We start from the raw sequence: 13,572 nt of genomic DNA, 5'->3' as shown, positions 1-13,572 counted from the left end.
GTGTTGTTTGAACAAGTGGGTGCTTCTCCAAACGAGCGGTATGTGATATTTATCACACGGTTGCCTACCTGGCTCAAACAAGTGGACTTTTCAAGGGAACAAGTGGGCAGTTTGTTTACTCGGATGACCAGGTCACAAGTGAGCCAAGCTGCGAGAACGGCTTAAAATTAAAACCTCGCGAGTGTCACACATCTTCCACACGGAATTCTGGTCATACATGGAAAGTTGTTAGTGTACGTTTACGCGTGAGAGGTCTCACATAATGCCTGGATCTCGGCTAACCGGGCTGAGATTTTTCTATGTACTGTAATCGCAACCTTGATTTTTGGTGTTTTTCTCAGATGTGCTGGGATCTCGGCTAAACGAGCCAGCCCGGCTCATATAACTGGCCCCTGAACAACATTGGGCATCCCACGGAAACGCCCTTGTCTTAATGTCTTGTCTTCTCATGCAATCAGTGGATAATGGCCCAAATTACCAAACTGTATCGTGAATATTTTTAGCCAACAAGTTCTGGAAAACTCTTTGTGCATAAAAGGAAAATAGTTTCATCTACTTGACCTGAGATCAGCTTGTGATCACAGACAGTCTTGAGAAACTGCCAAGATGGATCAAGCGAGAAGAAGGTTGTGAAATGTGGGATTAGCGTATGACTAGAAAATAACCCTAAGCTAAAATGATCAACGTCAAATAGCCTTTCTAAATGAGGTTAAACATATTCCTTTCTTAAGGTGAATGGGCAGAGAGTTCCAGAGCCTGGTCGCAGACACGCTAAAAGTTCTCCCTCCCTCATATTCACGATTATATCTGGGGCAGACGAGGTTTAAGGCACTGTACCGCCCACTGCGTGTGTGTAAAGCTGCATTGCATTTAAGAAGGTCATACATGTAGCTGGGGCAGTTTCCTTGTAGGCGCTTAAGGAGATTTACGCTATTTGATCTTGTGTCAGCTCCTAAAATTACTCGGGCAGCATGTTTTTGCAGCTTGAGGATTCTCGTTAAGTTATTAGCGGAGCAGTTTGACCAAATAGATGGCCCAGACAACATTACTTGTTTGATCATAGCATTGTAATAAATAAAGTATGCGCTGTTCAATAGGGATGAATGTCCATATCTTTCTAAGAACCCTTATTCTCTGAGATAACTTCACGCACATTTCCTCAACGTGTACATCAAAGCTTAAGTGTTTGTCAATAGTAACCCCTATAAAGAGTTTCTGACTATCAACCTGTTCAATGTCAGAGATAACAGGTTTGAGTTCCAGTGAGCAATTGTCAAGCTTGCATGGTATACGTTTCCCTGTAACAAGGAGGCATTTCGTTTTCGCAGCGTTTGTAACCATTTTGTTGGCAGCCGACCACCGTAAGACGTCATCTAAGTCCTGCTGAAGGGCTGATGACATGGCAGTAAGTCCATTAGTCACATCTGATGATAAACTGAGAGTCGTGTCATCCGCGTAGATATCTAGGGTAGAATGCTGTGCCGCCGATGACAGATCGTTAAAAGAAACAAAATGGAGCCCAACATACTTCCTTGCGGTACTCCAGACGACACAGTTCTTGAGGAGGAATGACAGCCATTGATGTGTACATACTGTGTGCGTCCACTTAGATAACTGTGTAGTAATTCCAGCTCGTGTTATCACATACCCCATAGACTTTCAAATTATTTCTCTAAGAGCAGACCGTGGTCTATGAGGTCAAAAGCCTTTTCGTAGTCAATAAACACAAGCCCCGATGCTCTGTTCCTGTCTAAATCAAAGAGCAGCTGATCGACTAGGCAGATAAGGGCGGTCTTGGTAGAGTGAAATTTGCGGAAGCCGGACTGAAGCCTATGTAGCAGAGAGTTTTCCTCAAGGAAGTCACAAAGGTGATCACTGATGTGCTTCTCGAGTAGCTTAGAAAGTATAGGAAGCACGGTTATCGGCTGATAGTTGTTCTGGTTGTCCCGGTTTCCTTGCCCCTTATAAATGGGAGTCACTTTACCGACTTTCCACTTTTTGGGGAAGGTTTGTTTTTCGATACAGAAATTGAGCAGCTTACACAGGGAAGCTGCAATAGCAGGTGCAGCAATTTGGCACACACTCCGTCGTTACCAGTAGCTTTGTACACTGGGATAGAAAGGAGGAGATTAGCAACTTTGTCCTTGGATATTTGTGGAATATTAAATGTTTCAGAGACCTGGGATAGAGGAGACGGAGGAGGTGGCCTGGCTCCAGTGGATGAGTCATTGTTAAGACCAATCTGAGAAATCAGATTTTTCTGCTTGGCGACGAAAAAGCAGTTCAAAGTCTCAGCAATATCACCTTTGTTAGTAATGATTTCACTGTCCTCAGCTAATTGCTGCAACTCGTGTTTCGGGCCCTTCTTTACCTGACAGGCATTTAATCAGATTCCAAAGTTTCGTGAATTATGCTTGTTTTCTGTGAATTTGGTCTTAAAGTATGTTTCCTTTGTTTGCCTAATTAAGTTAGTCACATAACTTCGTCGGAACCACTTTTCTTGGCTTTAGTTAGAAGTTTATCACGCTCCTTAAATCCGTCAACGATGTGGCTATTGAACCATTTAGGTTGGGACTTACGCTTCACACGCTTGTGTTTAAGAGGAAGGAATCTATTGACTACGCCTTGAAAAATATCGTACCGGGCATCAACAACGTCATCAGGATCATCAAAAATAAACGCAGAATCCCAAGGCGCCTCTTTCAATGCAGCAATAAACTGTTCTTTATTAAGATTCTTGATGTCACGGTAAATGATTGTTGTATGCTCAATTTTGATTTGTTGCACGCCCTTGTATTTTCTTGTGACAATGGTTGGTAGGTGATCTGACGTACCAGTTGATAATACCCGCACGTTTATTAACCGCTCAGGGTGACTGGTCCAGATGTGATGGAGATACTGTAGGTTTTGGACAATGGTCGGGTAATAGGCCATTTTACAGTTGTTTGCTCAGCGACCAAGCCTATGAATGGCTGCGAGGCTGCCGGTGACCTTGCATTGATACAGCCCCGACTGCTTTTATCGTGTGTTGTTGTAATTCTAATTAGTCCGTATTAACATTACAAAAGCACAGAGGTTTGTATCAAAACAGGGTCACCGGCATCCTCGCTTCCATTCGTAGGCCAGGTAACTTAGCTACAACTGTAAAATGGTCTATTTCCATTACAAGTTGTGACATATTCAAATTTTGCAGTGTTTTAATGAATGGATGTTTTTGAAATTTCATGGTGCATTGAAAATCAATGTTTATATCCCCCAATAAAATGGTCTGCTTGTTGAGAAGATGTACTTTCTCAAATTTTTTCCCGAGCCTCTTGTTGTCTGCCACCCTAAACGACGGAGGTCTGTAGACACCACCAATAAAAAGCGGGCGACTAGATTTGTAGGGGCAGAAGAGCCACAAGATTTCTAGGTCATCAGTTTCGAGGTCTTCCGTCTCTTAGCCTGAAGCGAATTATTTACATAAACAAGTAGTCCACTGCCTGAGTTCCCAATTCTGTCCTTTCGATTAAGCTGATATCCATCAGTGTCATAGAAAGAATCCGGCACTTTTTGGGTGCAAAAGGCCTCAGATAGAATTAGAATATCCAGTCTATCATTTTCATTCCCAGGTCGAGTTAAGAGTGACCGGATCTCTTCAAGATTGCTATCTGTTAAGCGTTGGACGTTCCATTGGCAAATACGCAGACCATTTGCCGGCTGAGCTAGGCCAGGGCCAGGCTGAACCTCGACATCATTAGCCAGTTGAATAAGTAGCAGCGAAATAGAGGCATTAAGCACTAATCTTCATCCAAGGAGAACTTGCAAAGAGTAATACACGGACCTGTTTGTTTTCGCCGCGCTGACGTTTCGTGTTTGGTAGTTGTAACTCACTATTCTTGGTGTAAATAAGAGATTAGAAGTGTGTAGAATACTTGGCTCTGTCGTTGTGTACATTTCTGGTAGTTGCTACCAGTGGAACAGAGGTAGAATGTAGTACCAGGCACACAAACCGAGGAGCTCTCCAACAGCGACCAGTGGGTGTTTCTAAAACGAAGACCTAAGACCTAAGACCCACTGATCTAAAACGAAGACCCACTGATCTAAAACGAAGACCCTGTGATCTAAAACGAAGCCATGTTTCATGATTGTAGTAAGCGTTTCTTAGCTAAAATTTTTTTTGCCAGAAAGCCAGATTTCTCTCTGAATAAAGCAAAAAAAAACTATTTTTGGGGAAAGTTTGGATCAATTCAGACGTTTAGAAATATGCAAAAAGGTAAGAAATGTTTTAATTTGTGATGAGCGTGTGTCTGTCTGAAAACCATGCAGGTATTGCAGAACATCGCATCTTCATCAAGTTGTTTTCGATTTCGCTTAGATTTTCTCGCTTTTTTCACTTGTATTTCGTACTTCCAAACTTTTGGAGTTTAAGGAATTTAATAAAACAGTTATTCCATTCAGTTGTGTTGGATATGAGACTGGTTATAGCCAACTCATTTCCAACACGCGCTCATGGAATAATTGTTAAATAGTCTTGATCACGCGAGGCAGGCTTCCACCCCAAGACAACTTCACCGAGAGTTTACATAATGAGAACTGATTGTCCGAGACAGGTTCTGCATCTATATTTTAATGCACATCATTGCCCTTCTTTCTACTTTGCTTTTTTTAAATTACATGTGTGGTTGGAACTTTAAACCCAGAAACTGGACTGACAGATCTCAACCCAAGCAGTAATTTGTAGTTTGAATAAGCCAGTTTTTTTAAATGATAGTGTTCTTTGGTTCTCATGAAGATTTTGGTGGGAAAAAGCCTTCCATTCGAAAGTGAATGTGGGTAAAATACTTCAGTCCCCAAAGTTTCAACAAAATTACACAAGCTTCACATACGTGCGCAATTATGCAAGTTCTTGCTGTCTCTTGTCTCCTGGGTAGGCAAACTGTTTACATGTGAAAAATTTGTCTCTCCTGCCAGGCAGGGTCCAAAATTAACTTTTTTATATGGGCACCAACTGACGACTTGATAAAAATTTACGGTAACCTCCATATTACAGCGGGTTTCCCCGGTCCCATAAAGGGCAAGCTTGTGTTGCAGAAGGTTCTCAAGGGCATTCTCCGATCTCAGGGCGACACACAAATTTGTCGCTAGCTGGTTACACCTCGCAGGGCTCAAAGTTTATTTTTAGCTTTGGGAGCACTTGTGCTACCAAGTGTATATTTCGAGGTGCACCGCCAAAATTTTTAAGACTGGGAGCACCTGTTCCAGCAGAAGAGCAAAACGTAACACATCATTACGTCATCTTCATTTTTTTGTGCCGTGTTTGTTATTTTAACTTTTAAGGCTAATTTCCTTTTTCGTTTGAGACAGCGATAAAATTCTTGTGGTTTTTGAATCAACTTGACTCCTCAATTCAGCAACCAATTATTGTTACATGTACATGTTATCATCATGTTAATTAAAAGTACATTCGAAATAACACAAAAGTTTTCATCAGGTATTTCCTTTTCAATGTACACTTGTAACCAAAGAAAACATAAAGTCGGTTACACACGAGCAATTTTTCCTTGACAATGTCATTGACAATGTTCATGTGCTCATGTGCATGAACAACAAGTTTTCTTTGACGAGTTTTCACTGTAGCCAGCAATACAATTACACAGCAAACAACAAAAAAACAAACCACGGGGCACCATTTTCGTTTTTTGATCATGGCTCGTGCAAGAACACTATCTGCTAGCATGCTAGCTTGACAAGTTCTTCTTTACACACCAGCAAATAAAATTTGCCAAGTCAGAACTTGTCAATGAAAACTTGCTCGTGGGTAACCGGCTTAATTGAAAACCAGAATAGATACACAACTTCATAATTGATAATGACATTCGCAAAAAAAAATTCATTTATAGCCTTCAAATTACATATTAATGGGTAAAATGTTTAAGCGTAAAAGCTAACTTGTAAATGAAAGCACAAATATCAGCAAACATTTGCAATCGTGTGCTTGTTTATCGTAAACAAACTCCATGCGAGTGATTTGAGTATTTCCCCTGATGAATAAATTATTTTCATAATTTGCCGTTCCTTGTTTCAGGCTTTCTCTCTTGGATCTTGCCTTCAGATTACTTTTCCACCAATTCCAAACAATATTCGACGGGATAAAGACTAAGCTACATGTATCTGTCGCGACTGGAACCAATCAACAAATGCAATCAAAATACAGTTAACATCCCAAAGCCAAGGCAAAATCAAATAAAGAAGAATTCCCTCAGATTTCAATAAATACTGCTGTAACAGTGGAAGCGTTTAAATTCACCAAAATGCAACAATGAGAGAAAAAAAAATAGTGAAGCCTACGCCTATTTCCCTTTCGTAAACGGTCGTTGCCATTTCTCAGAACGGTCGTTGCCATTTGAAACGGTCAATGTCATTTTTTAGCTCTGAATTACACTCATTAGGTCTAAGAACTCAAAAGGTTGCAGTAACTGGGAGTTGTGTCTCGCTGGTCATATGAGTTAGGGTTCGGGTTAGGGTTCTGTTTAGGGTGAGGGCTAAGAACCCGAGTTCGAGTTTTGAAATTTTCGGACTCTCTTTTTCCTCCAGTTTTTCTTTTATAAATGTTTTTTTTTTCTTTTTTGTCTTCATTTTTGTTAATATATTTTTTTAGTTTGTTTCTTATAATTTTCTTTGAAGTGAAGTGTGTAGTCGACCGTTATAAATGGCATCGACCATTTCAAATGGCAATGTCCGTTTACGAAAGGGAAATTTGTGAAGCGTACAGTGACTGAATCGAAAGAAAAATCCAGTTCACATGGCCTGCTGACATGTTCGAAACATGTATCAGTACCAGTTTTCCAACCAACACATGGCCTTGCAAAACACAAATGGAGAAGGGGGGGAGCATTTTGGTGTCCTTACAGGAAATTATGTCAAAAAATCATGCATGCGTACACACGCACACCAACATCCTAAGGACACAGAACACCACCATTACTCACGTTCAAAACTGACCGATTGGCCCTCAGTGGGTTGGATCTAGGAAAAATGAGAAAGATTTTAAAGTTAGTAATGGTGTACCAATAAAATTAGAAAATTCCAGTTAAAATGAACAGGTGTCTTTTTAAACTTAAAACTTGGGTCACTTAGTGTTAAGTTAACATAGTTTTGAAATCAGATGAAAAAACAGGAATTGTTTTTTTGGTCGCAGTAGCACTTTGAAGTGAAAGCTTATTGTTCAGTTTTTGTCTTTTTCTTTTGTATTGTGTTTGCTGTTGTTGTTGTTGTTGTTGTATTCTTTTTGTACATGTGATTGTTATATATTTGACAATAAAGACTTTTAAATTACAAAAAAAAAAAGGTGGCCCTACTTTGATTTGGCAGTGAATTCTGTCATCTTTGTTAGGAATCTGCAGTGCCATGGCCATTGGCCTCACTTTCCTCCAAGAACATACATGTTCACATTCATACAACACTCTTTAGCTAGTAGATTAGAGGTTACGAATTCATTGTCCCTCTAGCCCTTTCTTTTCAACTTCTACCATGGTTTAGGTGGCCAGTGCTCCCAAATAATTACAGCTGTATCATGGGACTTGTGTTCACTGGTTGAGTAGTGGAGACAAAATTTGTAATTTGTGATGATTGTAAATTAGCATAAAGTGCTATTTTGCCGGCTCGTATCAGAAGCCTGGTGAGTTGTGTTAGGTATGCAACAATTTGTGGAATTTAGGTTTGTAGTTTGCGGGCATTAGTAGGCTAAGTCATTCTATGAGTACTAGGGGTTACGTTTATGCAAACGTTACATTTATGCAATGTTGGACATGTAGCACTTATATGTAGCACTCATTCTACCCTATTTAAACCATGTGAACGTTAGCCCTACATGTTCTAATGGAAATGGGCCCACTCAAGGACAGAGCAAAACTCTGACCAGGGTGGGAATTGAACCCACGACCTTTGGATTAGATCACTGCTGCTCTACCAACTGAGCTACAAGGTCAGACAGGAGCAGGTTGTGGTAATTGAAGATGTTAAATTCACGGCAATGAATGTGTACAAGTACAAGGGGTTACGTTTATGCAAATTTTGGATGTGTAGCACCAGAAACCCATAAGGGTTGAAACGTGTAACGCGCGTTCACAGCTTCTGAATATTCAGTGCGAACTGATTGGTTGAATGTTTCAGTGCTAAGTACCATATTTGGAAACCCCTTGCTCTTGTTGTTCCAAATATGGTACGTAGCAAATTGAATATTCAGAAGCTTGCTTCCCAGCACACAAGGGGCCGTTACACGTTTCAACCCTTATGGGTTTCTGATAGCACTTATATTTCAACAGAATTAACTATGAGAGGGTAATGTGAAGTGAATTGAACCCACACCTTCAGACCTGCTGCCGTCTGACCTTGTAGCATAGTCGGTAGAGCAGCGGTGATCTAACCTGAAGGTCGTCGGTTCAATTCCCACCCTGGTCAGAGTTTTTCTCTGTCTTGGAGTGGGCCCATTTCCATTAGTAGGGCTCTCACATGGTTTACATGGGTAGATAATAGCACTTCACATCACCCTCTCATAGTTAATTCTTAAGTCATTCTATGGCCAGCCTTCGCTGTGCGAAGTTGTTGCGTTTGGTTTTTATATTTATTTGATTCTACATTAAATATTTTATGTTTTTCCTTTCCATTATTTTAGGCCCTTCTTTTAGTGACCATTGTATAATTTATTTGCGTTTAGTACTTAATAGTATAACCTTAAACCCCAAGGGTAGCACTATTTCCTTGGTTGGGGGTGCACATTCACTTTTTTTCCACCTGCTGGTTTTTAGGGTGTTTTTGTGTCTGGCTTTGTTGCCCTAGATTTCTCAATTCAAAGGTTAATCTTTGTTTCTATTCAAAAGTTGAATGATGGCTTGGTGGTATGGCTGGCCAACATCCCCAAATATCATTGTTGTGTTCGCCTGTCAAGTAGTGGAGATAAACTTTATTATACAGTATGATGTGCATGTACTTTAAAAACATTCTCTTTGCTTACTTAAAAACCTGCCAGTCTTGTGCGTTGTATAAATTATTGTCTCCAACATTTAACTGTACAGGAAGATGTCAATAAAATTACTGCATGAACATAATCTTAACCGATTGAGTTTTTGTGGTCAAAATCAACATTGGTTGCTCATTGTTACTGTACATGTAGGTACTATGGGTTTCTGGTGAACTGTTGAAGAACTCCACTCCTGGTGTAGAGGGTCTATGTCAAGCTCTTCTCAGGCAAATCTCTGGTGGGGATAATTCACAATCAAATGTCTGGCTTGCAGAGAATGTATTGGGACTATTAAACAGCAACAGGTTTGGCAATTACATGTTTAATTATACCATTGCCATTGTATCTGTTCGAGAATATCCACACTCAATTAAACACTAAATTGAAACTTGGACTGTATATCCTTTATTCCCAACAATGATCAATGTTCAGTCACACCGTACATACATTCCAACTAACAACAACCCTCTCTTGTTTTGGCATTTAAAGGTATAAGATATCTATGATTCGCATATGATAAGTACATGCCATATTCTTATCTCGTAAAAACACATGGTGCACGTTACGTTCAAAAGCAATTAACTGAAAGCGATTAACTTGTCAATTCCAAATACATCCTTATCTCTTTACAATACAAATACTGGCTACCGGTAAGTTAAGCGTTATGTCTATATTTCTCCTTTATACTTATTTATTTATATGTATTTTATAATTATGCTGCACACAGCTTCAATGTAAATAAGTGTCAACTTTTTTAATATTGTATATAATAAAGATATTATTAGAGGGCACGTTGTGTTGCATTACATAACACGATATGTTTCCCAACACTCCCTCCATGCCTCACTCACTTTGAGTCAAGAAACGCGCATACATACTTAAGAGCTTTGAAGTTCGGCTGTTTTACCATCGCACGAGTCTTCCAGACCCCATCCAACGCTGCAGAACGACGAGGAACGTCGCACCTTTGTGACCTTGTAATGCGTTCTTTGGAGACATCTGAGATCTTGGATGTCTCAGTTCTTATCTCGACGGGAAACAACTTTTGTACAGGCCTACTTAAATGAATTGCCTTCCCCTTCGTTATAACACGTATGTTTGCGCCTCTTACCTCTTTGTCTTTTCCTACAATGAGGCTCTCCACTACTGCCATCTTCCATCCTCCCTCAAATTTGTCAAGTATTCCCTTTGCCTGTAGAGTTCATTAACATATTTATACCTCTTCCTGTAGCTGGTTTCAGCCTTGTCATCTTCCTGTCGTGGTTGCTCTGGCAAGGATAACAACCTCGCATAGAGTAGATGCGCAGGGGTCAATACCTCTCCCTCGTTGAGATTATCATAATCATACATGTCACACAACAAGTAAACAAAGCGAGGTATACCTTTCTTGTTTGTGAAGTCTTTCCTTTGACAACCAAGGGTCCGGCAAAATCTACACTTACCTTTGAAATGGCGGGGCTGGTCTAACCCTAAACTCTGGCAAGGTAGCGGTCAGTGGCTGAGTAAACGATTTGTCTTAGATCTTCTTGCAGGGGACACAACGACTGATCACAAGCTTCACAACTTGTCTTCCCTTCGGTATCCAAAACCTTGAGCGCAACTCAGCAAGTGTACTCCTCACACCATTGTGTAGAAGTCTACCGTGACACTCCTGAATCTGTAGTACTGTCAGGCGGTGTTCTTTGGGCCATCTTTGGGCTTTCATCTTATAACACCTTCCTGATCTTCTTGGAGACCGAATTTTGGGGCAAGCTGTTGATAGTTGACCCCCTCTCTCAATTCTAGCTGTACAGCCCTTATCCACAACTCTTCTGACTCTACCATCTCCTCCAATGTAAGCGGTCCTTCTCTCCTGTCACTCTTGTTTCTCCTTGAGATGTTGTGACTGAAGCTTTTTTGGACTGGTTCTAATGCTAAAGGCAATCTTAAACTTTGCCCTGAAAAGAATTTTTAAAAGCCTAAAAATAAAGTAAAAACCTTAGGAGTGTGGCTGTCAACAGACCCTGACATGACAGTTTCTTTGAACTACAAGGATAAACTGAAAAAGATTAAGGAAACTTTGGGCTTTTGGAAACTTCGCAGACTCGGTCTGTTAGGGAAAATTACAGTTTTGAAAAACCTTCTAGCATCACAACTTACATAATTATTATATTCTGGCCATTTGTATCAAATAATAAGGTAATTAAAGTGATAAACGGTATTTTTTACAATTTTTTATGGAATGATCAAGGGAACAAAATGAAAATTATCAATTATCTGATTATCCACAAGGAAGGCTTACATGTACAGCTGTACATGTAAAATGATTGACATGACTTCTTTTAACAAATCGCTCAAACCACGGGGGTTGGACAAGTCTTTTTGACCTAGAACTTAAAAAATGGGGTTTCAAAGTAATTTTTGCAGGAAATCTTAACAAAAAAGACAGTTGTAATGTAATCAATTAAGGCACATGTAGATCTTTCAGCGAAGTGCCATGTGTTGCGGCGGAAAGACTCTCTCTAGATGTAGTACATGTGTACATATTTTTTTATATGCTTTCCACATTTAACAGATGTTCAGTTCAGACCAAAGACTTTTAAGACTTTTAAAAGTTGCCTTGCTCTAGATTAGAGCAGTAAGATATTCAGCACGCTCATTCTTGAAACGTTTGCTATTGAGGCTGTTTGAAATCTTGGTGTGCGTGATGTTGGCCTTTTGTGGTTCTGTGACCTTTTTAATTTGTCTCGCAATGAAGTGAAGGTTTGTTCAGTTTCATGAGGTAATGATAAGATTATTTTTGGGATTTTTTGGGGGTTTAATTTGGTCGTTTTCATATGGAAAGTAAAGTTGTCGGCTTGTCGCATCAAATTTTCGCATCTTCTTATTGAAATAGTGCAATGTGTATTTTTGTTCCTGTATGCAGTGTATCTCAAATGATTTTATTTTTTAAGCAAAATACCATGCCAAGTGTCGACAAAATCATTGTCCCCAGTGCTTTAGGTTCATGTAGTTAAAAGCGACAAGACAGTTGAAAAGCCATTCACAGATGTCTGGAAATCGCGTGTTTTCAACTGTTTGTCAGCTTTAAATTATGGATTTTCATTACCCCCGGTACACTTGTCATTGAAATGTTTTTGGTCCCTTCAAAAGTTCTTTTGTAACTTTAGTTTACACAACACAGCTGTACTGTACACAGTCTGAGCTGTTCTGTACTTAGCAAATTTGAAAATTGCTTTTAATTAGTCTTTTCAATCCTTGCAGTTTGTTTCTAACTCGTTCAAAATGTATCACCCTACTTCTGCGCAAGAAATGACAAAGTTATTTTGTTTCTCGCTGTGACTTTTCTCTGAAGATAGCGTAATTGTAGAGTAATTTAGCTGCGATGTTACGTGCACAGCTCCATTTCTTCGATCATTCGCCATTTTCAGCGGTTTCTTTACACACAAGTATTGCTGGCTCATATTTTTTTGCTAAACCGCTGACAACACATTGCAGCGCGGCGATTTTGCGACTAAAATTTGCGAAATTGCGACTAAATTTTCGTATCTTATCGCAAAATGCGACTGGATTTTTTCGTTAATTTCGAGCCCTGCGACATGGTGGAGTGGATTCTCCATCATGTTCACAATGTCTTGGACCTGCTGCGCTATTTAGACAACTTCACTACCAGCTGCCCTCCAGTTTCCAGTCAATATGCTGGCAGTTTGCAGGTTGTTAGGGCTACCTTTCCATCCCGACAAGTGTATCGGCCCTTCCTCTCGCTTGGTGGTACTGGGCATCAAAGTGGATTCTGTGGCTCAGGTTGATCACCTTCAAGCGGATAAGCATTGTGCTCTGCAAGAATTGATTCAGCTGTGGCACGATCGACTGTGGTGTACCAGGCATCAATTGGAGTCCCTCGTTGGCCATTGACATCACGCTGCAATGGTTGTCTGACCAGATGGCACCTTTCTGCGCCCCATGATCCACCTCCTTCGTTGTTTCCGCAAGCAGGACCACCCCATTTGCTTAATTGTGGAATTTCACATGGATGTCAGTGGTGGCTTCCATTTCTTGGCATTGCAGCTACTCCTGACTTTCAGGTCACTTCAGATGTGTCTGGCTCCTCTCGGCTTTGGTGCCTACTTCATGGGAGAATGTTTTGCCAGCTCCTGGACCACCTCTGTTGTAATTGCAAGCTGAAAATGAATTACTGTTGATTCATTCCGAGTTTCGCATGGAACCTTTGCACCACTTAGCTTTGGCACTGAAATTATTACCCCATCAAGTCTGCGAAGAACATTGGTGTCACATTTGATATTACATGTCATTGTCTTCACATATTGGCTTAATTTCCACCTCTCAGCTGTAGCAGCTACATGTATGACACCATATTTCTTTGCCATGGACCGGCACAACGACACGTGATGGCTCCCACTTTACCTTGCCGACATGCATCAGGTCGAGAGCAAACATCCTAGAGTGTATGTTGAATTTATGATGGGAAATCAGGTTGTATGTTGCTCCAGTCATCCCTTCTCTCAGGTTTCTACTGGTATGGCTCTAGATGGATATCTGAATGATTTTGGGCTAGATTAAAGCGATGTATT

At 40.4% G+C, this 13,572-nt stretch overlaps 1 protein-coding gene across 1 annotated transcript in view; it reads left to right on the top strand.

Annotated features, from left to right (window-relative positions):
• Positions 1 to 13,572, top strand: part of LOC137992675 (integrator complex subunit 3-like) — an 85,312-nt gene that overhangs the window by 11,613 nt on the left and 60,127 nt on the right. The window contains exon 5 of the mRNA XM_068838155.1: positions 9,155 to 9,306. Coding sequence (XP_068694256.1) covers positions 9,155 to 9,306 — 152 coding nt within the window. The remainder of the gene's footprint in view (positions 1 to 9,154; positions 9,307 to 13,572) is intronic.

Source organism: Montipora foliosa, chromosome 2 (genome assembly GCF_036669935.1).
Source record: "Montipora foliosa isolate CH-2021 chromosome 2, ASM3666993v2, whole genome shotgun sequence".
Lineage (NCBI taxonomy): Eukaryota > Metazoa > Cnidaria > Anthozoa > Scleractinia > Acroporidae > Montipora > Montipora foliosa.
The sequence above is the reverse complement of the archived record's forward strand: the minus strand, read 5'-3'. Positions and strand labels throughout refer to the sequence as shown.